At 44.8% G+C, this 23,722-nt stretch overlaps 1 protein-coding gene across 4 annotated transcripts; it reads right to left on the reverse strand.

Annotated features, from left to right (window-relative positions):
• Nucleotides 1-440: 440 nt before the first annotated feature.
• On the reverse strand, nt 441-6,081 carry LOC123104612 (synaptotagmin-2). Of its 4 annotated transcripts, none has more exons than XR_006450453.1 (13): nt 5,861-6,081; nt 4,280-4,409; nt 3,938-4,036; nt 3,775-3,825; nt 3,563-3,686; nt 2,869-2,987; nt 2,677-2,778; nt 2,520-2,594; nt 2,074-2,150; nt 1,748-1,994; nt 1,300-1,653; nt 1,060-1,210; nt 441-821 (listed from the first exon to the last, which is right to left on the reverse strand). XR_006450453.1 is itself a non-coding variant. In XM_044526487.1 (13 exons), exons 2-13 carry the CDS (start codon nt 4,388-4,390, stop codon nt 693-695), a joined length of 1,620 nt encoding a protein of 539 aa, XP_044382422.1. In that variant the 5' UTR covers nt 4,391-4,409; nt 5,861-6,080; the 3' UTR covers nt 441-692. The 4 variants fall into 4 exon arrangements, 3 of the variants coding, with proteins under 3 accessions (XP_044382422.1, XP_044382424.1, XP_044382423.1); XM_044526487.1 differs by having other exon boundaries at nt 1,060-1,191; nt 5,861-6,080; XM_044526489.1 differs by having other exon boundaries at nt 1,060-1,191; nt 4,280-4,399; nt 5,861-6,066.
• Nucleotides 6,082-23,722: the final 17,641 nt, after the last annotated feature.

A 23,722-nucleotide genomic window follows, 5' to 3' on the forward strand; every position in this document is an offset into this window, starting at 1 on the left:
GCCTAGAATTCAATCTGGACTTGATGGAGAAACTACTGTTGAAAACCTGCTTGGGAAACTACTGATGAGAACTCTGTGGCAGCATGTGGGCACGTTGGAAAAACCTTTAACCCTATCGAACACCAGATGTAATCTGAACTTGCTGACAAACGGCCTAGAATTCAACCTTTAGAAGTGGAGGAGCAATCTGAGAATTTGGGCAGATGTAATCCATCCTCAGATTAGTATTAAATCCCTCAGTTCGCGCCACCTAAATTTACACAAATTGCACAGAAAAACAGCGTTAGCAAATCTGCGTCGAACACCAGATATTCCAAACGTGCATGTGCTGCGCTTTGTACCACTTGCTGTGCACTATAGATGTCAAACCCTGGTGTTTTGTGCAATGTAACATAAAATAGAACAAATAAAACTTTTAATCTGTTCAAACCATAAGCATATCTGTAAGGGCGAGAAAACCCTGTCACCACAAAGAAGTCGTAATTCTGTTTCTGTTGTCGATAACAAGCCTGCGTTGTTCTGAAGAAAAATTCGAATAATTGACAGAAAATCTCGACAAAGATCAAGTAGATGTTCTAGAGACGAAGCAATATCTACATGGAATCCATTACAGGTATTTGCAAGCTGCTTCATGGCATGAACCCTCCTGTACCTTGTGATGCCAGCGCATTTTGGCACCTTGCTCAGAGCTTCTATGAAGTTCTCCACTGCAACTCGATTTGAATCTGCCCATTTTTCGAGTCAATGAGATGGAACTTCTCGTTAATCCGCTTGTTGCTGATAACGTCTGCCAGGGCTATATCAATGTAGCCCAAGGCTTCCTGTACCAACATAACATAGTAAGCATCAAAAGCTTGAACAATTTCAGACAATCCATGCATTGTATCAAGACATGTCATAAAGAGTTAATCAAGCCCTCAAGATCAAAAGAAACTGAACTGCAATTTTGAGGCTCTCCATTATGAATATTTCTCCTAATCAAGTTGTGGAGCAACCAAAATGCTTGTAGTGAATTACCACACCAATCAAGGGCCAAAAATTTCTCGTACAGTATCGTACCTTCCCATGCAATATTCCTTTTTTTCCAGCTTTACTTAGGACTTCAACATGCAACTTATCATTTGTAGGTGGTTCCTCACAAACAAACTCAAATTCATCCTCCCATCGTGGATCCCTGTTCTTCTTGATCACCTAGTGCAGAGGAGGGAAACTCAAGTGCCATAATGCATGAGAACACATCATAACCTTTCTAAATAGCTATGTGTAAGCGTCTAATACATATACTATAGTTACAAATACCTTTGTTTTCTTCTCTTCTCCTTTAAAGATTATCTTTGCGTATGGGTTTGTGTGATGCTTCCCTTCAAGATCTTGAGCTTCGTGAACAACAACAAAAAGCAGCCCACCACCAGCTGGAGTGTTGTCTGGAGCTTTCTGCACTTCATCAACACCATCCACGCTTTCTTTCTCCATATCTTCTTCCTTGAAAGGCTTATATGTCGCCTCCAAAATAATCTGACCACGAGACTTCTCATTTTGTATATCATTTGGATCCATGGTCTTCAGTAAGTTAAGAGTCAGCACTTTAGTCTCCTCTGGGGGAAGTTCTTTCAACAGAATCCTGTTCATGCCCATCTTTTCATGTTTACCAACCTAAAAATATCAATGAAATAGCTTAGCTGCATATTATTTGGTAACGAATACGAAAAGGAACTACTTCAGACTTCATGAACAAAGGAAACCATGCCTGTTCCCAGTCAAAGACATTAATTTCCAGCGACTGGTTTTCTGGATCTGTCACGACAAATTTGAATTCTTCATTCCACTCAGGATTGAGATTGCTGCGTTTTACTGATGTTTTCTTGGATGGAAGCTTGTCATCTGTCATCTTAAGTTTCGCATATGGATCTGATTTACCCAGCAGATCCTTCTTTTTCAGATTTTGAGCTCTTACAACCTTCAGAAGTAGAATTCCAACAGGCTTCTTTGATGCTCTGTCAATATGCAGAAGACATTAGCAACATATATTTTAAAAGCAGTACACAAGCAACCACAGAGTGATCAAAACTATACTTTGAGGCATCCATTATAGGGACTTCTAGTGTCTTTGGCCACAGATACATGTTCGCAACTTGCTTCTTGATGGTGTCCTGCAAATGCACAAAACAGATTAGTTGAATAACGAAACATTTTTATTGATAGGGTGAAGCTAGACACCACATCTCAGGTTTGAGAGATGCAGCATGACTGCGGTGAGCAAAAACAACAAATATACACTATTGACATCACACTACCAAGGCAGAAAAACAAGATTTAGGTACACGACAACGTGGTGTCATGTTGCATGAGCATCATATAGACTACTACAAGCAACAGTGGCATACATACAACAAACTTGATGTCAACGTTACAGAGATAGAGACGAAGTAATTCATTTTAGAATAAACACCTAAATCAAGTACATGACAAGAATGAAGAAGGTTAAACATGAGAAGATTCAGAACAGTAGTCGGGAATACCTGAACGAATTTGTAAAGAACAGGAATAGCCATTAAATCTGCTCCGAATAGTTTGAGCCCAAAATCAACATGTGGCTGCAAAACAAATTGTAACTAGTAAAAAGCTAAAACAAGTGATCAGCAGGGTAGTAAGAATACAACCAACTAGTTGCCAGACCTTCTCCATGAGAGAGACACTAATATTAGCGAAGCAAGGAAATGTAGGCACCAACGGCTTCAGAGTAATACGAGGTGATGCAAAGACTTGCAGATCCACAATCTGAAAGAACAATACAACAAGAAGTAATTCACTAAGTTAACTTCTACAAACCACAAAACATACTTTTCATAAGAAGACAGGAGTTCATACTTGGACGGTTGCTTTCAACCCGTAGGCCTTTGCAACAACAGTAATATTGGGATTTGCAGCCCACTTTAGAGATGGTTCCATTATCAACTCTTTCTCATCGGTGACATAGACTTTCATTCCTGGGGTAAGGCATCAAATGTAAAACATTTAGCATCACATATGATCAATATAATTGAACACCAGCACTTGTTGTGTTCAGAGCACATCATAATCACAAGTAGAAAATCACAATATCGTTAATTCTACGAAGAAAATCGAAGGGCGACTGCTTTTTTCAAGTGTAATTGCAATGTACTATGGTATACGCAACATATAGCAGATTAACTGGAGTGGTAGCAATCTCTACATATTGCATATCTGAAGCTATAGTAGGTTCCCAAATAACTGCTTTATCAAAGGATGGCAGCTTCATTGCACATGACCGTATGAATACAACTGCACTTCAGATACTGAACACGACAATCGCCATATAAAGAGCGTGCATCTGTTCACAAATTCATGCAAAAAAACCATACTGATATTCTAGTTCAGAAGGAAGTCTGAAACCATTTAAAATATAGCTGCATTATCCATTTGTGTTAAAGGGGAATAAGAACACAAATCTACGAAGCAAACCTTGTTTTTGCCCTAAAGCAGGAGCTGGTGCGAGTAAAAAAAAGGGCCTGGCGCCTTATGCCTAAGAAATACTACTGACCTTGAAAGGTGGGTGGTAAGGTACCCAGAGTAAGTGTTTCGAACTCAACCGAATCTATCTTGTACTTCTCACAGTTCTCAGCAATAATTGGCTTTGCAATATCCTGCGCCATTCTGCAGATAGCCTAAAGGACAAAACCATATAGCACATAAGCTTTAATGCCAATCAGAGATAAACATCTTACACTCAGAGTAATCTACAGCATCAAGTACCTTATTAAGATTGGGCCACATCAATTCCAGAAACCTGTTGAGCCAATCAATCTAACAACAAACAGCAAGGAAATGAGGATATAAAGAACTGTGAACTGCTACAATTTAAATACATGAGTTTATTAATCAATTAGTTGCAAGCTTAAAAATTTGGGAAGCATACTCTATCATAGTCGGGATTCTTGACCCACATAGGAATTTCAGGAAGGATTCCATCCAAAGAATTTGAGTCATATTCCACAAGTGGGCGAACTTCGACATCCTGAAAGGTAATCAGGAAAGAGCGTTACCATCATGTAGTACTGGGTTTGACCAGGAACATTATATATCAGTTATAAACCGAACAAAGAGGTATAATCTTAAGGTGTCCCGGGATCACATCAGTCAAAATAGTTTAGACATTTTTTAGCAAAGCAGTTATTGCTAGCACAACTATGTTCATATACAGCAACAAAAAATGATGATTATACAAAGAAAATGAGGTTCAGTGAAAGAAACTGCCCACCTTGACATTCGTTGGCTGGAAGTAGATGAAGAAGTAGTACCCAATAGCAATACCAGAAGAGAATCCAAATCCAAATCCAAAGAGACCAAGCACCGTGCTGACTACGCCCATCTCTGATTGCTTTTAAGACCTTAAAATGTATGCCAGCTTTCTATCAGAAATTGCAAAACCAAACATACTCCAAGGAAAATAAACCAGTGAAAATTATATTTATAAATTGCTGAGGAACAACCAGAGAAAGCTAATACCAGCTTTTAACACGGTTATTTTCTGCAAATATCCTATTCAAGTTTATTCAGATGGGTTTCTGTAGGGCTTTATCTCTAGCCTACCCCAACTTGCTTGGGACAAAAGGCTTTATTGCTGTTGTTGTATCCTGGTCAAATTTATACAGATGGCATGAAACAATCCCCGATTTTATACTAGTAGTTATTTTAATTACAAACATATCTATACCGATTCTGAAAGTTAACATAAAGCAGTTTCTCAAATTAAAAATGGAGGAACCCATCAGTGCAGATTCCACCACGGTATGGAAGAAATGCCTCAGACCACATATCGCAAAATACTAAGCGAAAGGCTCTTTCAATGAGTGAAAACGACAGGAAGGTTAATGATATAAAACAAAGCTTAGCATAGCTGATGTCAATCGTCCTGAAAATACAAAGATAAAGGTACTTGGGGACGCAAGGAGAATAGCTGTAGCTTTCAGAGTTGATCCCACGGATTTCAGAATAATATAGGGTGGCTCTACCAAGTTGCATGGTGGAGTAAAAGGGTGGTGGCACTTTTGGAGATTGTCCTTGCTCAAGGGTCACGTTGGTACTTAATCTTTGCCTTCAAGGCAGGTTTCTTCTTTGGGATCAGATCATGGATTGTAAATTGCAAGTGCCAATAAAACTAAGTGATGGGGCAATTATCAAACAATAGAGGTCATCTCAGCCTTGCCCAGTATGACGATTTCTTCTTCATAAAAAAATACTATACTATTAGGTAGAATCGAGTTATTAAAAAAACAAATAAAGCAATCTGAAGGAGAGCTGCGCGCAGATTACAGGGTGTATGTAGTGCCCAAGCAACACATCCGTATTGCTAAGAGGAATTCAACTACATCCAGTTGGAGAAACAACCTAGGTTGCCGCATTTATCGATTCACGAACATGCATGTCCTGAATAAACACGATTTGACCATGACAGCAACAAAAAATGAAACACGAAGACGCATCAGACAGAGCAGATCGACGCACAAACGCGCTGCCAACCCGACGAATCAGGCATCCAAACGACACCACCCGACGAGACCGCGCCACAGGATGCGTCGCGGGAGGCGGATCTGGGCGAGCATCCGGCGCAGAGAAGCCTGCACGAACCCACCGACGGCGGCACCGGCACCACACCCCCGGCCCGGAGAACAACCCCCGCTACGCGAATTCGAAACCTCCGGCCCGGCGGGGCACGGACGTACCGGGCCGCCGCCGCACCCGGGCACGCGACGGGAAACCGAAGGATCGGCGGGGACGGGCAGCGGCCGCGCGCGCGTGGGGCGCCCCGAAACGGTTAGGAGGGGGAGAGGGGACGAACCAGAGAGGCCGGCGGCGGGTGTCGCGGTCCGTGCGGCGCCGGTCACCAGAGTGTGTGGGCGGAGGAGGCGGGGCGCGCGGCCATGGAACGCGGCGGGGAGGGGATTTCGAGGGGCGGAGCGGAGGGATCGAATGGGTGTGTGGGTGGGAGGAAACGTCTGGTGCATGGGCCGCTCGGCACGTTGCGGCACACGCGGCCGCGATCCCGGCTCCCGGGTGGAGTTAATTAGCGGTGGGGGCCGGACGGGGCCCACCGCTGATTGAGGACGGTTATTAAGCTGCGAGGGTGCCTCGGTGCCGCTGGCGTGCGGGCCAGGGCACGGGCGCATCCGCTCCGCGCGCACGGCGGCGAGGCGATGCGATGCGTGCGCCCCGTGCCGTGAGGCCGTTTTTGTTCTCTCGGCCGGCCTCCTCCGTGAATCGCTAATTCATGGAGTGCCATATGGCAGAGTGACCGCTTTCCTGTCAAAAGTTCAGTGACAGGTGAACCAATATGTGGTTAAATAGTTAGGACGATAGTGGTGTCCCCAGTCCATCCCTACGATGACTTCGTAAAAAATTTAAAATAATATGTCGACTTAGTCTCAAAGGTGCTCATAGGGGTCGGGTGTGCGTGTGTGCGTTCATAGGGATAAACATGTGCGCGTATAAATGACCGCTTGCGTCTCTACTGTGTTCAAAAGAAAATTCAATAGCTGAATGAGTGAAGTCTGTTTTAAACTGTAAGATTATGAAGGGTGACATAAACAAACCCCCACTTATAAATCCCGGAAGTCCGTCCTCTATATTCCTCAATCTCGGTCGTTCTAAATCCTAGACTGGTCCTATACTTGTTTGGAGGGACAATCTCGGTCGGGGTTGGTTGTTTCTCTCACTAACCACATGGGGCTACATGTCATATTTTATCTTCATCCCCAGTCTCACATTCAGGGTACCAATTTCAGGGATTTAGACATGGGGTTCATTTATGTCAGCTTTACAATCTCAGGATTCAAAACAGACTTCACTCGTAGTTGAACATATTCCGTGCCCCTGACTCGGAAGAAGAACGGCCCAATCCAAGAGACGGCGAAGTAATTGTTTTTACTGACCACATGAACCGTGGCTTCTCACCGCCCGGCTCAAAGTTCTTTAGAGAGGTCCTTCACTTTTTCAAACTCCACCCTCAAGATATTGGGCCCAATTCCGTATCTAACATTTGTAACTTCCAAGTGCTTTGTGAGGTATATCTTCAACAAGAGCCGACCGTGGAGTTGTTTAGAGAATACTTTTATCTGAATCGGCAGAACGAGTGCACCAACGGCCTCAGCTTAGAACTTGGAGGCATCTCAATTCAGCGCCGGCAGGGTGCTGTATTCCCTCTCATAGTCTTACCAAGTCACCCAAAGGACTGGAACCAGACTTGGTTCTACTGTCAAGACATTTCGTCATCGAACGAGAAGCCACTGCCGGGTTATCGCCCCGATCGTCTTGACTCCAAGTTCGCGCTTCCCGACAAGCTTATTGTCGCTGAACGCAAGAGGATGATACCTTCCATCAAAAGGATTAATGCTCTGTTAGGGAATGGGTTAAGTGGAGTTGATCTGACCCGCTGCTGGATCTCATGGCGGGTCATCCCTTTAAGCCGTCGATCAAAGCTGATGTATGAGTATGGTGGAGGCCCGAATGACTCTCTTCATCACAGCCCCGTTCAATTAACAGAAGAAGATATTGTTTCAATGTCAACTCTTCTGGTGAACGGGAAATATGAAGATTGTAGTGTCGTCGGGTTAAACCCCTTCTGCCAGCTTAACTCGGTGCCAGAAGTAAGGATATTGTTATTTCTCTCCTTTGTATTTTCCCAGCCGTATTGTTTTAATACTTGCCTGACTCTTTATCTTGTTTTTACCTGTCTGCAGGCCAACTCTGACTTCTGGAAAGTTAAGTATGACCACGAGGCTGCCAAGAAAGCGAAAGTCGCCGCCATAAACGCCAAGAAAACGACTCGGAGGTCGAAAAAGAAGAAAAGGAACACTGCTGAAGATTGAATGAAGCTTGATGACACATCTGATTCGGAGGTAGCCCTTGATTCCCTTGGCCAATTTTTTAACAATCTTATTGACACTGATTCTTACCAGGATGATACTGGGGCCAGTCAGGCTGTGGAAGCAGAGGTAACTATCATTTCCTCCGACTCAGAGCCCTTGCCAAGACAAAAAGTTCGACGAGTGATCCGTAAAGTAAGGTTTTCTAACCCTTTAGCTCACTTGGATCCCAACTTTCGTTTGAAAAAGCAGCAACATGAAAGCCGCCGTCAAGCTCGGACTGAAGATGAGTCGGCTGTCGTTCTTCAACAAACTCCTCGGAAGCGCCCGAGTGAGGTTTACTTCTTTCTGTCTTTAACTCTGTTTAATGGATCCTTCCCCTTGTATTACTTTAACTCTATTTTATCTTTTCAGGAGTTGTCTCGCTCTTCTGGTGACTCATCGCAGACGCATTTTCCGGCCTTCAAGACTGCCCCTGGGTAATGAAAAATCCTCATGTTTTCCGGGTTGTTCAAATTGTATCTTTATACTGACAATCCTGCAACATTTTTCTTAGTGGCCAAGCTAAATCCAAGAAAGCAAAGGTAGCTAAACCGGCATAAGACCCGCCGGTGCTTGCATCTGACCTGGCCAGGCCATCTTCTCCATTAACCGACGCTCCAGAAGACCCACCTGTTGATGCAGAAGCAAATCCTCTTGAGCCGTCGTTTGATGAGACCACTGTGAACCCTTCTGCTACTGGACCATCAAGCTCAGCCAACCCGCCATCACCGTCTGCACAAGACGTTCAGATCACCGGGAGTCGCTTTATTGAACCAGGGAATCCAACTATGCTGGCTTGGTGTACTGCGAAACAAGAGGCATTGGAGAGGCAGAAAGTGCGCTTTGACATTGCCAATTACGACCGTCTAAATGCCAACGATATTTTATCCGGCTATCTTAGCCACGTGCACTCCAGTCGCGACTCTGAGAACGAAATGGTCAAACAGTTGCAGCTTAAATATGGGGTATGTTCTTCCGGCTTATCTATATTCCTTCAGCCCCCAAGTCTTCAGATTATGAAACAACCGGAATGATCTGTAGACTTTAGCATATAGGCCAAGACCTTTACCTTTGATTTTCTTGAATTCAATAAAATAGAACAAAACTTCACCTGTAGTCCCCAAGGGCCGGTTCTTTTTGATCATAAATGAGCCGGTACCTTAAATTGTTTTGTACCGTATTCAAAGAACTTAATATTCTGGCTTAACCTTGAGAAACTTGCTGAATTGCATACATTAGCCCCCAAGTGCCAAGTGATGTTACTTTGTAAAGTACTTGGGACTTAAAGTATGTCTTTAGAGCCATAAGAAATTGTTTTGGTATACATTATCCCCCAAGTGTCAAGTGGTTTTTTATAAAGTACTTGAGACTTGAATCTTGATTGTTGATCTTTAAGCGAAATCTTGACTCATCTGAGTATGCTCATTTTGCAAAATGCTTTATCTGAACTGAACTCGCAATTGACTGATGCAAAGACCCGGCTAGCAGGTCAGGAAACAGAAATCAAGTCTGCTAACTCCAAATTGCAAGTAAGTCTCTCTGAGACGGAAAACTTAAAGACCAGTTTAGCTGCCAAGAAGAAGACCTGGGCAGAGGAAAAAATGCTTCTGACACAACGCGCTGAGAGAACCGAAGCAGCCCTTGAAGAGGTTTCAACAGAGCTAAACGGCTTAAAGGGCTGGGTGTCTCAAATGGTGTCCGCCATCTTTGGCAAGCCGTCCCTTTTGAATCCTATGTACTTTTTGCTGATCCGGAATATAAGCCGCCAGCTGACTTTGTTTTTAAAACATGCGCAGGCCCACGAAGCAAGAACCTGAGCCAAGATCCTTTGATTAAACTGAAGGCAGTGTACACTTTAGTAGAACAACTATATATTGGCGCACAACGGGCACTTGCCACCATCTCTCCTGCCAATCCAGGACCCAACCGGCTCAGCGACGTTTTGAAGAAACTATCAATCCTGCCTGCCAGATTTCAAGAAGTGAAGCGCTCCTGTGCGCAAGCCGGGGCTTTGACTGCCCTGAGCCGCTCCAAGGCTTGGGTGCCAAATCTAGACCCGGCGGACGTGGCCAGAGGCTATCCCACCGTGAAGGAAGACGGATCTCCCTTTGAGCAGGATGACTTCATGGCTTGCGTGCGCGGAGTCCGGCCTCAGGCAACTACCCTTGGAGATGATACCAATATTGACAAATATCAGCCGGGTTTTGATGCTGAAAATAAGAAGACGACGACTCCCTCGTACAAGATGACGGATTTGATCCCGCCTGTAAGAGAAAATACATTTGCCTCGGAAGTTGACCCGGCAGGCCTGATCGACGATGAAGCAGAATTCGTCGCCGTGAATGGTTTTGACTGGTCAAAACCCAACTTCCAGCCAACAGAGGGCGGTGAACCGGCGAGGGAGGAATAATAACCATCTTCATTGGCTTATAAAAAGTCATGTAATAGTTTAGCTGTGAAAACACTGAATGCCTTGCTTATGCCATCGTGCATAAAACACTGTATGTGACTCCGTGTTTCCTGATGGCAATATATGCATTATATTTGATGATTGTTTCTGCAACACTTTAACTCCGTTCCCTGTAGATACAAGAGAAAAGACTGGCTTGGCAGCTTAGAACCAAACGGGTTAAGACACCCGGCTTATATCCAATATGTTTATCATAATAGAAAACAGAAAACATATATAAATAAAGGACAAGGGCTGAAACTAACTCTTTAGTTAATGCAGCAGACAATTATATATAAATAATAGCCATACTTGTACCTCTGATCCTTAGACCACCGGCTTGAGTAACCCGGGTAATGACGCTGATAACTCAATCTTTCTGAGAAATCAATACCTTTGAATACTTTAATGATCTTCATACCTTGGTAGCCTTGTTGTCAAATAGACAAGCCGACGAAGAAGATCATGCTAATTATTTGCAACAAGAAACTCAAAGGCAAATAACAGTTAACAAGTATGATTTAACCTTATATTTAAAGGTCGGTGGTGTTGGAAATATGCCCTAGAGGCAATAATAAATTAGTTATTATTATATTTCCTAGTTCATGATAATCGTTTATTATCCATGCTAGAATTGTATTGATAGGAAACTCGGATACATGTGTGGATACATAGACAACACCATGTCCCTAGCAAGCCTCTAGTTGACTAGCTCGTTGATCAATAGATGGTTACGGTTTCCTGACCATGGACATTGGATGCCGTTGATAACGGGATCACATCATTGGGAGAATGATGTGATGGACAAGACCCAATCCTAAGCCTAGCACAAAGATCGTGTAGTTCGTATGCTAAAGCTTTTCTAATGTCAAGTATCATTTCCTCAGACCATGAGATTGTGCAACTCCCGGACACCGTAGGAATACTTTGGGTGTGCCAAACGTCACAACGTAACTGGGTGGCTATAAAGGTACACTACAGGTATCTTCGAAAGTGTCTGTTGGGTTGGCACGAATTGAGACTGGGATTTGTCACTCCGTGTAAACGGAGAGGTATCTCTGGGCCCACTCAGTAGGACATCATCATAATGTGCACAATGTGATCAAGGAGTTGATCATGGGATGATGTGTTACGGAACGAGTAAAAGAGACTTGCCGGTAACGAGATTGAACAAGGTATCGGGATACCGACGATCGAATCTCGGGCAAGTACAATACCGATAGACAAAGGGAATTGTATACGGGATTGATCGAATCCTCGACATCGTGGTTCATCCGATGAGATCATCGTGGAACATGTGAGAACCAACATGGGTATCCAGATCCCGCTATTGGTTATCGACCGGAGAACGTCTCAGTCATGTCTGCATGGTTCCCGAACCCGTAGGGTCTACACACTTAAGGTTCGATGACGCTAGGGTTATAAAGGAAGTTTGTATGTGGTTACCGAATGTTGTTCAAAGTCCCGGATGAGATCCTGGATGTCACGAGGAGTTCCGGAATGGTCCGGAGGTAAAGATTTATATATGAGAAGTCCTGTTTTGGTCACCGGAATATTTTCGGGGTTTATCGGTAACGTACCGGGACCACCGGGAGGGTCCCGGGGGTCCACCAAGTGGGGCCACCAGCCCCGGAGGGCTGCATGGGCCAAGTGTGGGAGGGGACCAGCCCCAGGTGGGCTGGTGCGCCTCTCCACCAAGGCCCAAGGCGCCTCCAAGAGGGAAAGGGGGCAAACCCTAGGGCAGATGGGCCCTAAGGCCCACCCCAGGTGCGCCTCCCCCTCTCCCCCTTGTGGCCGCCACCCAGATGGGATCTGGGGGCTGCCTCCACCCCTAGGGAGGAACCCTAGGTGGGGGCACAGCCCCTCCCCTTCTCCTATATATACTTGAGGTATTGGAGGCTCCAAGACACACGAGTTCCTCTCCTTCTTGGCGCAGCCCTACCCCTCTCCCTCCTCGTCTCTTGCGGTGCTTGGTGAAGCCCTGCTGGAGTACCACGCTCCTCCACCACCACCACGCCGTTGTGCTGCTGCTGGATGGAGTCTTCCTCAACCTCTCCCTCTCTCCTTGCTGGATCAAGGCATGGGAGACGTCACCGAGCTGTACATGTGTTGAACGCGGAGGTGCCGTCCGTTCGGCACTAGGATCTCCGGTGATTTGGATCACGACGAGTACGACTCCTTCAACCCCGTTCTCTTGAACGCTTCCGCTTAGCGATCTACAAGGGTATGTAGATGCACTCTCCTTCCCCTCATTGCTGGTTTCTCCATAGATAGATCTTGGTGACACGTAAGAAAATTTTGAATTTCTGCTACTTTCCCCAACAGTGGCATCATGAGCTAGGTCTATTGCGTAGATTCTATGCACGAGTAGAACACAAAGTAGTTGTGGGCATTGATTTTGTTCAATATGCTTACCGTTACTAGTCCAGTCTTGTTTCGACGGTATTGTGGGATGAAGCGGCCCGGACCGACCTTACACGTACTCTTACGTGAGACTGGTTCCACCGACTGACATGCACTAGTTGCATAAGGTGGCTAGCGGGTGTCTGTCTCTCCCACTTTAGTCGGAACGGATTCGATGAAAAGGGTCCTTATGAAGGGTAAGTAGCAATTGGCATATCACGTTGTGGTTTTGCGTAGGTAAGAAACGTTCTTGCTAGAAACCCATAGCAGCCATGTAAAACATGCAAACAACAATTAGAGGACGTCTAACTTGTTTTTGCAGGGTATGCTATGTGATGTGATATGGCCAAGAAGAATGTGATGAATGATATGTGATGTATGAGATTGATCATGTTCTTGTAATAGGAATCACGACTTGCATGTCGATGAGTATGACAACCGGCAGGAGCCATAGGAGTTGTCTTTATTTATTGTATGACCTGCGTGTCATTGAACAATGCCATGTAATTACTTTACTTTATTGCTAACCGGTAGCCATAGTAGTAGAAGTAATAAGTTGGCGAGACAACTTCATGGAGACATGATGATGGAGATCATGATGATGGAGATCATGGTGTCATGCCGGTGACAAGATGATCATGGAGCCCCAAGATGGAGATCAAAGGAGCTATATGATATTGGCCATATCATGTCACTATTATTTGATTGCATGTGTTGTTTATCATGTTTTTGCATCTTGTTTACTTAGAACAATGGTAGTAAATAAGATGATCCCTCATAATAATTTCAAGAAAGTGTTCCCCCTAACTGTGCACCGTTGCGACAGTTCGTTGTTTCGAAGCACCACGTGATGATCGGGTGTGATAGATTCCAACGTTCACATACAACGGGTGTGAGACAGATTTACACATGCAAACACTTAGGTTGACTTGACGAGCCTAGCATGTACAGACATGGCCTCGGAACACAGAAGACCGAAAGGTCAAACATGAGTCGTATAGAAGATACGATCAACATGAAGATGTTCACCATGTTGACTAGTCCGTCTCACGTGATGATCGGACACGGCCTAGTTGACTCGGATCATGTAATCACTTAGATGACTAGAGGGATGTCTATCTGAGTGGGAGTTCATAAGATGAACTTAATTATCCTGAACATAGTCAAAAAGATCTTTGCAAATTATGTCGTAAGCTCGCGCTTTAGTTCCACTGCTTAGATATGTTTCTAGAGAAAATATAGTTGAAAGTTGACAGTAGCAATTATGCGGACAGTAGAAAGCTTATGTCCTTAATGCACCGCTTAGTGTGCTGAACCCCGAACGTCGTTTGTGGATGTTACAAACATCGGACATACATGTTTAGATAACTACGTGATAGTTCAGTTGAACGGTTTAGAGTTTAGGCACCAAAGACGTTTTCGAAATGTCGCGGAACATATGAGATGTTTCGAGGGCTGAAATTGGGATTTCAGGCTCGTGCCCACGTCAGGAAGTATGAGACCTCCGACGATTTTCTTAGCCTGCAAACTAAGGGAGAAAAGCTCAATCGTTGAGCTTGTGCTCAGATTGTCTGAGTGCCACAATCACTCGAATCGAGTGGGAGTTGATCTTCCAGAGATAGTGATGTTTCTCCAAAGTCATTGCCACCAAGCTGCTAGAGCTTCATGATGAACTATAACATATCAGGGATAGATATGATGATCCTTGAAATATTCGCAATGTTTGACACCGCGAAAGTAGAAATCAAGAAGGAGCACCAATTGTTGATGGTTAGTGAAACCACTAGTTTCAAGAAGGGCAAGGGCAAGAAGGGATACTTCATGAAACGGCAAATCAGCTGCTGCTCTAGTGGAGAAACCCAAGGTTGAACCCAAACCCGAGACTGAGTGCTTCTGTAATAAGGGAAACAGCCACTGGAGCAGAATTACCCTAGATACTTGGTAGATGAGAAGGTTGTCGATAGAAGTATATTGGATATACATTATGTTAATGTGTACTTTACTAGTACTCCTAGTAGCACCAGGGTATTAAATACCGGTTCGGTTGCTAAGTGTTAGTAACTCGAAATAAAATCTACGGAATAAACGGAAACTAGCTAAAGGTGAGATGACGATATGTGTTGGAAGTATTTCCAAGATTGATCAAATATCGTACGCTCCCTCTACCATCAAGATTGGTGTTTGCGTTGAGCATAGACATGATTGGATTATGTCTATCGCAATACGGTTATTCATTTAAGGAGAATAATGGTTACTCTGTTTATTTGAATAATACCTTCAATGGTCTTGCACCTAAAATGAATGGTTTATTGAATCTCGATCGTAGTGATACACATGTTCATGCCAAAAGATATAAGATAGTAATGATAGTACCACCTACTTGTGACACTGCCTCGTAAGTCATATCGGTATAAAACGCATGAAGAAGCTCCATCTTGATGGATCTTTGGACTCACTCATTTTAAAAGGTTTGAGACATGCGAACCATGTCTATTGGTGTATATGCATGAAGAAACTCCATGCAAATGGACCGTTTGGACTCACTTGATTTTGAATCACTTGAGACATGCAAATCATACCACATGGGCAAGATGACTGAAAGCCTCATTTTCAGTAAAATGGAACTAGAAAGCAACTTGTTGGAAGTAATACATTTTGATGTGTGCAGTCCAATGAGTGCTGAGGCGTGTAGTGGATATCGTTATGTTCTTACTTCACAGATGATTTGAGTAGATGTTGAGTACATTTACTTGATGAATCACGAGTCTGAATTATTGAAAGGTTCAAGTAATTTCAGGGTGAACTTGAAAGATCGTCGTGACAAGAGGATAAAAGATCTATGATATGATCATAGAGATGAATATCTGAATTACGAGTTTGGCACAGAATTAAGACATTGTGGAAATTGTTTCACAACTAATACAGCCTGGAACACCATAGTGTGATGGTGTGTCCGAACATCATAACTGCACCCTATTGGATATGATGCATACCATGATGTCTCTTATCGAATTACCACGATAGTTTATGGGTTAGGCATTAGAGACAACCACATTTACTTTAAATAGGGCACCACGTAATTCCAATGAGATGACACCGTGGTTTAGAGAAACCTAAGCTGCCATTTCTTAAAAGTTTGGGGCTGCGACGCTTATGTGAAAAAGTTTCAGGCTGATAAGCTCGAACCCAAAGCGGATAAATGCATCTTCATAGGACACCCAAAACAGTTGGGTATACCTCCTGTCTCAGATCCGAAAGCAATAAGGGATTGTTTCTAGAATCGGGTTCTTTCTCGAGGAAAAGTTTCTCTCGAAGGAATTGAGTGGGAGGATGGTGGAGACTTGATGAGGTTATTGAACCGTCACTTCAACTAGTGTATAGCAGGGCACAAAGAGTTGTTCCTGTGGCACCTACACCAATTGAAGTGGAAGCTTATGATATTGATCATGAGACTTCGGATCAAGTCACTCCCAAACCTCGTAGGATGACAAGGATGCGTACTACTTCAGAGTGGTACGTAATCCTGTCTTGGGAGTCATGTTGCTAGACAACAATGAACCTACGAGCTATGGAGAAGCGATGGTGGGCCAGATTCCGATAAATGGCTCGAGGCCATAAAATCCGAGAAAGGATCCATGTATGAAAACAAAGTATAGACTTTGGCAGAACGGCTCGATGGTCGTAAGGCTGTTGAGTACAGATGGATTTTAAAAGGAAGACGGACAATGATGGTAAGTATCACCATCATGAAAGCTCGACTTGCCATTAAGATGTTTTCCGACAAGTTCAAGGAGTTGACTACGATGAGACTTTCTCACTCGTAGCGATGCTAAGAGTCTGTTGCAATTATATTAGCGATTACTGCATGGTTTATGAAATCTTGTAGATAGGATGTCAAAAACATTGTTTTCTCAACATTTTTCTTGAGGAAAGGTTGTATGTGATACAACCGGAAGGTTTTGTCAATCCTGAAAGATGCTAATAAGTATGCAAAGCTCCAGCAATCCTTCTAAGGACTGGAGTAAGCATCTCGGAGTTGGAATGTACGCTTTGATGAGATGATCAAAGATTTTGGGTTTATACAAAGTTTATGAGAAACTTGTATTTCCAAAGAAGTGAGTGGGAGCACTATAGAATTTCTGATGAGTATATGTTGTTGTCATATTGTGGATCAGAAATGATGTAGAATTTCTGGAAAGCATATAGGGTTATTTGAAAAGTGTTTTTCAATAGAAAACCTGGATTAGGCTACTTGAACATTGAGCATCAAGATCTATGAGGATAGATCAAAAACGCTAAATGGTACTTTCAAATGAGCACATACCTTGACATGATCTTGAAGGTGTTCAAGATGGATCAGTCAAGGAAGGAGTTCTTGCCTGAGTTGTAAGGTATGAAGTTAAGACTTAAAGCTCGACCACGGCAGAAGAAAGAGAAAGGACGAATGTCGTCCCATATGCTTTTGACATAGGCTCTATACAGTATGCCATGCTGAGTACCGCACCTGGTGTGTGCCTTGCCACATGTCTCGCAAGAGGGTACAAAGGTGATCTAGGAGTGTATCACTAGATAGCGGTCAAAATTATCCTTGGAGTAATAAGGACATGTTTCTTAATTATGTAGGTGATAAAGAGTTCGACGTAAAGGGTTACATCGATGCAAGCTTTAACACCTATCCGAATGACTCCGAGTAGCAAACTGGATACATATAGTGGAGCAACCATTTGGAATAGCTCCAAGTGGAGCGTGGAAGCAGCATTTATAATATGACCTAGAGATTTGCAAAGTCCATACGGTTCTGATTGTTGCAGACCCGTTGACTAAAACCTCTCTCACAAGCAAAACATGATCAAACCCCAGAACTCATTGAGTCTTAATCACATGATGATGTGAACTAGTTTAGTGACACTAGTAAACTCTTTGGATGTTGGTCACATGGCTATGTGACCTGTGAGTGTTAATCACATGGCGATGTGAACTAGATTATTGACTCTAGTGCAAGTGGGAGACTGTTGGAAATATGCCCTAGAGGCAATAATAAATTAGTTATTATTATATTTCCTAGTTCATGATAATCGTTTATTATCCATGCTAGAATTGTATTGATAGGAAACTCAGATACATGTGTGGATACATAGACAACACCATGTCCCTAGTAAGCCTCTAGTTGACTAGCTCGTTGATCAATAGATGGTTACGGTTTCCTGACCATGGACATTGGATATCGTTGATAACGGGATCACATCATTGGGAGAATGATGTGATGGACAAGACCCAATCCTAAGCCTAGCACAAAGATCGTGTAGTTCGTATGCTAAAGCTTTTCTAATGTCAAGTATCATTTCCTCAGACCATGAGATTGTGCAACTCCCGGATACCGTAGGAATACTTTGGGTGTGCCAAACGTCACAACGTAACTGGGTGGCTATAAAGGTACACTACATGTATCTCCGAAAGTGTCTGTTGGGTTGGCACGAATTGAGACTAGGATTTATCACTCCGTGTAAACGGAGAGGTATCTCTGGGCCCACTCGGTAGGACATCATCATAATGTGCACAATGTGATCAAGGAGTTGATCATGGGATGATGTGTTACGGAACGAGTAAAAGAGACTTGCCAGTAACGAGATTGAACAAGGTATCGGGATACCGACGATCGAATCTCGGGCAAGTACAATACCGATAGACAAAGGGAATTGTATACGGGATTGATCGAATCCTCGACATCGTGGTTCATCCGATGAGATCATCGTGGAACATGTGGGAACCAACATGGGTATCCAGATCCCGCTATTGGTTATTGAACGGAGAACGTCTCAGTCATGTCTGCATGGTTCCCGAACCCGTAGGGTCTACACACTTAAGGTTCGATGACGCTAGGGTTATAAAGGAAGTTTGTATGTGGTTACCGAATGTTGTTCGGAGTCCCGGATGAGATCCCGGACGTCACGAGGAGTTTCGGAATGGTCCGGAGGTAAAGATTTATATATGGGAAGTCCTGTTTTGGTCACCGGAACAGTTTTAGCGTTTATCGGTAACGTACCGAGACCACCGGGAGGGTCCCGGGGGTCCACCAAGTGGGGCCACCAGCCCGGGAGGGCTGCATGGGCCAAGTGTGGGAGGGGACCAGCCCCAGGTGGGCTGGTGCGCCTCTCCACCAAGGCCCAAGGCGCCTCCAAGAGGGAAAGGGGGCAAACCCTAGGGCAGATGGGCCCTAAGGCCCACCCCAGGTGCGCCTCCCCCTCTCCCCCTTGTGGCCGCCACCCAGATGGGATCTGGGGGCTGCCGCCACCCCTAGGGAGGGAACCCTAGGTGGGGGCGCAGCCCCTCCCCTTCCCTTATATATAATTGAGGTATTGGAGGCTCCAAGACACACGAGTTCCTCTCCTTCTTGGCGCAGCCCTACCCCTCTCCCTCCTCGTCTCTTGCGGTGCTTGGCGAAGCCCTGCTGGAGTACCACGCTCCTCCACCACCACCACGCCATTGTGCTGCTGCTGGATGGAGTCTTCCTCAACCCCTCCCTCTCTCGTTACTGGATCAAGGCATGGGAGACGTCACCGAGCTGTATGTGTGTTGAACGCGGAGGTGTCGTCCGTTCGGCACTAGGATCTCCGGTGATTTGGATCACGACGAGTACGACTCCTTCAACCCCGTTCTCTTGAACGCTTCTGCTTAGCAATCTACAAGGGTATGTAGATGCACTCTCCTTCCCCTCGTTGCTAGTTTCTCCATAGATAGATCTTGGTGACACGTAAGAAAATTTTGAATTTCTGCTACGTTCCCCAACAGGTGGCTGCTGATTCGAATACGATCAGTAAATCGGACCAAAGGGGTTAAGCTAAGGTTTGAATACGACCATATAGCCCCCAGTGGTTGTGGCATTGCGCCGATCAAGAGGGTACCGACAGCTATGTTCTCTTTGGTTCGAATACGACCTATGTTTGAACAGGAAGCCCCCAAATGACCTTAAGAGGTTTTTAACGACCCTGATTCAAATACGATCCAAGTCGGACCCAAAAGGGGTTAAGCTATGATTCAGATATGATCAAGAAGCCCCCTAGTGAGTTTGGCCTTGAGCCGATCAAGAGGGTTACGACAACTATGTTCTCTTTGGTTCGAATACGACCTATGTTTGAACAGGAAGCCCCCAAGTGACCATGATAATTGCAGCTAGATTCGAATACGATCATAAGCCGGACCAAAAAAGGTTAGACTTGATTCAAATATGATCAGCTCCTTAATAGTCATTTGAAAATAAGAAATAACAAAGATGCATAATCTTTGAAAAGAAAAGAGACCGATGGTCTTACTTTATTACTTATCATGGTATATACAATGTTAAAGTATGTACATGATGAGAGCCGGTAGCTCAGGTGTAGTATGGCCGAAGTTGAGCAATGTTCCACGGCCGGCGGGTCTCCTCCTCCGACTTACATGAATCTTTGTGTTCTCGAACGTCAATGAGGTAATACGACCCGTTGTTTAAGTTCTTACTGACCACAAAGGGTCCTTCCCAAGGTGGGGATATCTTGTGCGCATCTGACAGATCCTGGATGAGCCGGAGCACCAGGTCGCCTTCCTAAAAAGTCCTGGATTTGACCCGACGGCTGTGATAACGGCGCAGGTCCTGTTGATAATTTGCTGACCGAGCCACTACAAAGTCTCTTTCTTCATCCAACAAGTCAAGTACATCCTGTCTGGCTTGTTCATTATTAGCTTCAACATAAGCCGTCACACGGGGCAAGTCATGACGGATGTCACTAGGCAACACTGCTTCTGCTCCATACACCATGAAGAAAGGTGTGTAGCCTGTAGACCTTTTAGGTGTGGTGTTGATACTCCACAACACCGAGGATAATTCCTCTAACCAACAACCTGACGTTCGCTGTAAGGGAACCATAAGCCGGGGTTTGAGACCTTTTAAAATTTCCTGATTTGCTCTCTCAGCTTGACCATTGGATTGAGGATGAGCTACAAAAGAAACATCAAGCCGGATGTGCTCACGTTGACAAAACTCCTCCATAGCCCCTTGGGACATATTAGTGCCATTGTCAGTGATAATGCTGTGTGGAAAACCAAAACGGAAGATCACCTTTTTCATGAACTGAACCGCCGTGGCCGCGTCACACTTACTCACTGGCTCCGCCTCAACCCACTTAGTGAATTTATCAACTGCCACTAAGAGATGTGTCTTTTTATCCTTAGACCTTTTGAAAGGTCCCACCATGTCAAGCCCCCAGACCGCAAACGGCCAAGTGATTGGAATCATCCGGAGCTCTTGAGCTGACATATGCGCTCGTCATGCAAACTTTTGACATCCATCACATCCGCTGACCAGATCCTCTGCATCAGCGTGAGCCGTCAACCAGTAAAAATCGTGACAAAAAGCCTTGGCCACCAAAGATTTTGACCCGGCGTGATGACCACACTCGCCTTCATGGATCTCACGAAATATTTCTTGACCTTCTTCGAGGGAAACACACCGCTGAAACGCTCCGGAGATGCTGCGATGGTATAATTCTCCATCCGAAATCGTCATTGACTTAGACCGCCGGGTTATCTGTCGAGCCAGGGTCTCATCCGCTGGCAACTCTCCCCGGGTCATCTAAGCCAAGAACGGCACTGTCCAATCTGGGATGACATGAAGAGCCGCCACCAACTGCGCCTCCGGGTCAGGAACAGCTAAATCTTCTTATGTGGGCAACTTGACAGATGGGTTATGCAAAACATCCAAAAAGGTGTTAGGTGTGGTACCGGCTTACGCTGAGACCTCAACCGGCTTAAAGCATCAGCTGCTTCGTTCTTTCGATGATTGATGTGCTCCACCTGATAACCTTTAAAATGCCCTGCAACAGCATCAACCTCCCGGCGATAAGCCGCCATGAGAGGGTCCTTGGAATCCCATTTGCCTGATACCTGTTGAGCCACTAGATCCGAGTCGCCAAGACATCTGACCTGGCTCAAACTCATCTCTTTTGCCACTCGAAGACCATGGAGCAAAGTTCATACTCTGCTGCGTTGTTAGTGCAAGGAAACATCAACCGTAACACATAACAAAATTTGTCACCTCGAGCAGAGGTTAAAACAACTCCAGCCCCCGAGCCTTCCAACTGTCTGGACCCATCAAAATGAATAGTCCAATACGTGTTGTCCGGTTTTTCTTCTGGCATCTGCATCTCTGTCCAGTCATTAATGAAGTCAACTAGTGCTTGAGATTTGATCGTGGTACGTGGCATATACTTCAACCCATGAGACCCAAGCTCAATCGCCCACTTGGCAACTCCTCCAGTGGCTTCCCTGTTTTGAATGATGTCTCCCAAAGGAGCAGAGCTAACCACGGTGATTGGATGTCCCTGAAAATAATGCTTAAGCTTTCGGCTTGCCATGAACACCCCATATACGAGCTTCTGCCAGTGTGGATATCGTTGCTTGGATTCAATTAGCACCTCACTGACGTAGTAAACCGGCCGTTGAACCGGATGCTCCTTGCCAGCCTCCTTGCGCTCCACCACAATAGCCACACTAACAGCTCGTGAGTTGGTGGCCACGTATAACAGCAGCGGCTCTTTCTCAGCTGGAGCAGCCAGGACCGGCGGCTCAGCAAGCTGTTTCTTCAAATCTTCAAAAGCAGAGTTTGCAGCATCGCTCCAAAAAAAATCATCTGTTTTCTTCATCATCTGATACAGAGGCATTGCCTTCTCCCCTAACCGGCTTATGAACCGGCTCAAAGCAGCGACATGACCCGCCAGTCGTTGAACGTCATTGATGCATGTTGGTTTGGCCAGGGATGTAATTGCCTTGATTTTCTCCGGGTTAGCCTCAATACCTCGGTTAGACACCAAAAAACCCAAGAGCTTGCCGGCTGGGACTCCAAAAACACACTTGGCTGGGTTAAGCATCATTTTGTAGACCCGGAGATTATCGAAAGTCTCTTTCAGATCTGCGACCAACGTTTCCTCCTTCCTGTATTTTACCACTATATCATCCACATAAGCATGAACATTACGTCCAATTTGATCGTGAAGACAATTCTACACACACCGTTGGTAAGTCGCCTGGGCACTCTTCAACCCAAAAGGCATAGACACATAGCAGAAAGCTCCAAAAGGAGTGATAAAAGCCGTCTTCTCCTGATCTTTGATGGCCATCTTGATCTGATGATAACCAAAATACGCATCCAAAAAACTCAAACGTGCGCAACCCGCTGTAGCATCAATGATCTGATCAATATGGGGTAGGGCAAAAGGATTAGCCGGACAAGCCTTGTTCAGATATGTGTAATCCACACACATACGCTAGGTGCCATTCTTTTTGAGTACAAGCACCAGGTTGGCTAACCACTCTGGGTGAAAGACTTCTACAATGAGCCCAGCTGCCAAAAGCTGGGCCACCTCTTCTCCAATGGCCTTGCGCCTTTCTTCATTGAACCGTCAGAGAAATTGTCTGACAGGTTTAAACTTTGGATCAATATTGAGAGTATGCTCAGTGAGTTCCCTCGGGACACCCGGCATGTCTGAAGGTTTCCATGCGAAGATGTCCCGGCTCTCATGGATGAACTCGATGAGCGCGCTTTCCTATTTTGGATCCAAGTTAGCACTGATGATGAACTGCTTGGATGAGTCGCCAGGCACAAAGTCAACCATCTTGGTGTCATCAGCTGATTTGAACTTCAACACCGGCTCATGCTCTGTTGTTGGTTTCTTTAATGATGTCATGTCTGCCGGGTCAACATGATCTTTGTAAAAATTTAACTCCTCTGTTGCACAGACAAATTCAGCATAGGCATCATCACCTTCTTCACACTCCAAAGCTATTTTCCGGCTCCCGTGTACTGTAATGGTGCCCTTATAACCCGGCATCTTAAGCTGCAAATACACATAACACGGCCGAGCCATGAATTTGGCATAAGCCGGCCGTCCAAACAGATCATGATACTAGCTTTTGA

The sequence above is a fragment of the Triticum aestivum genome, chromosome 5A (assembly GCF_018294505.1).
Source record: "Triticum aestivum cultivar Chinese Spring chromosome 5A, IWGSC CS RefSeq v2.1, whole genome shotgun sequence".
NCBI lineage: Eukaryota > Viridiplantae > Streptophyta > Magnoliopsida > Poales > Poaceae > Triticum > Triticum aestivum.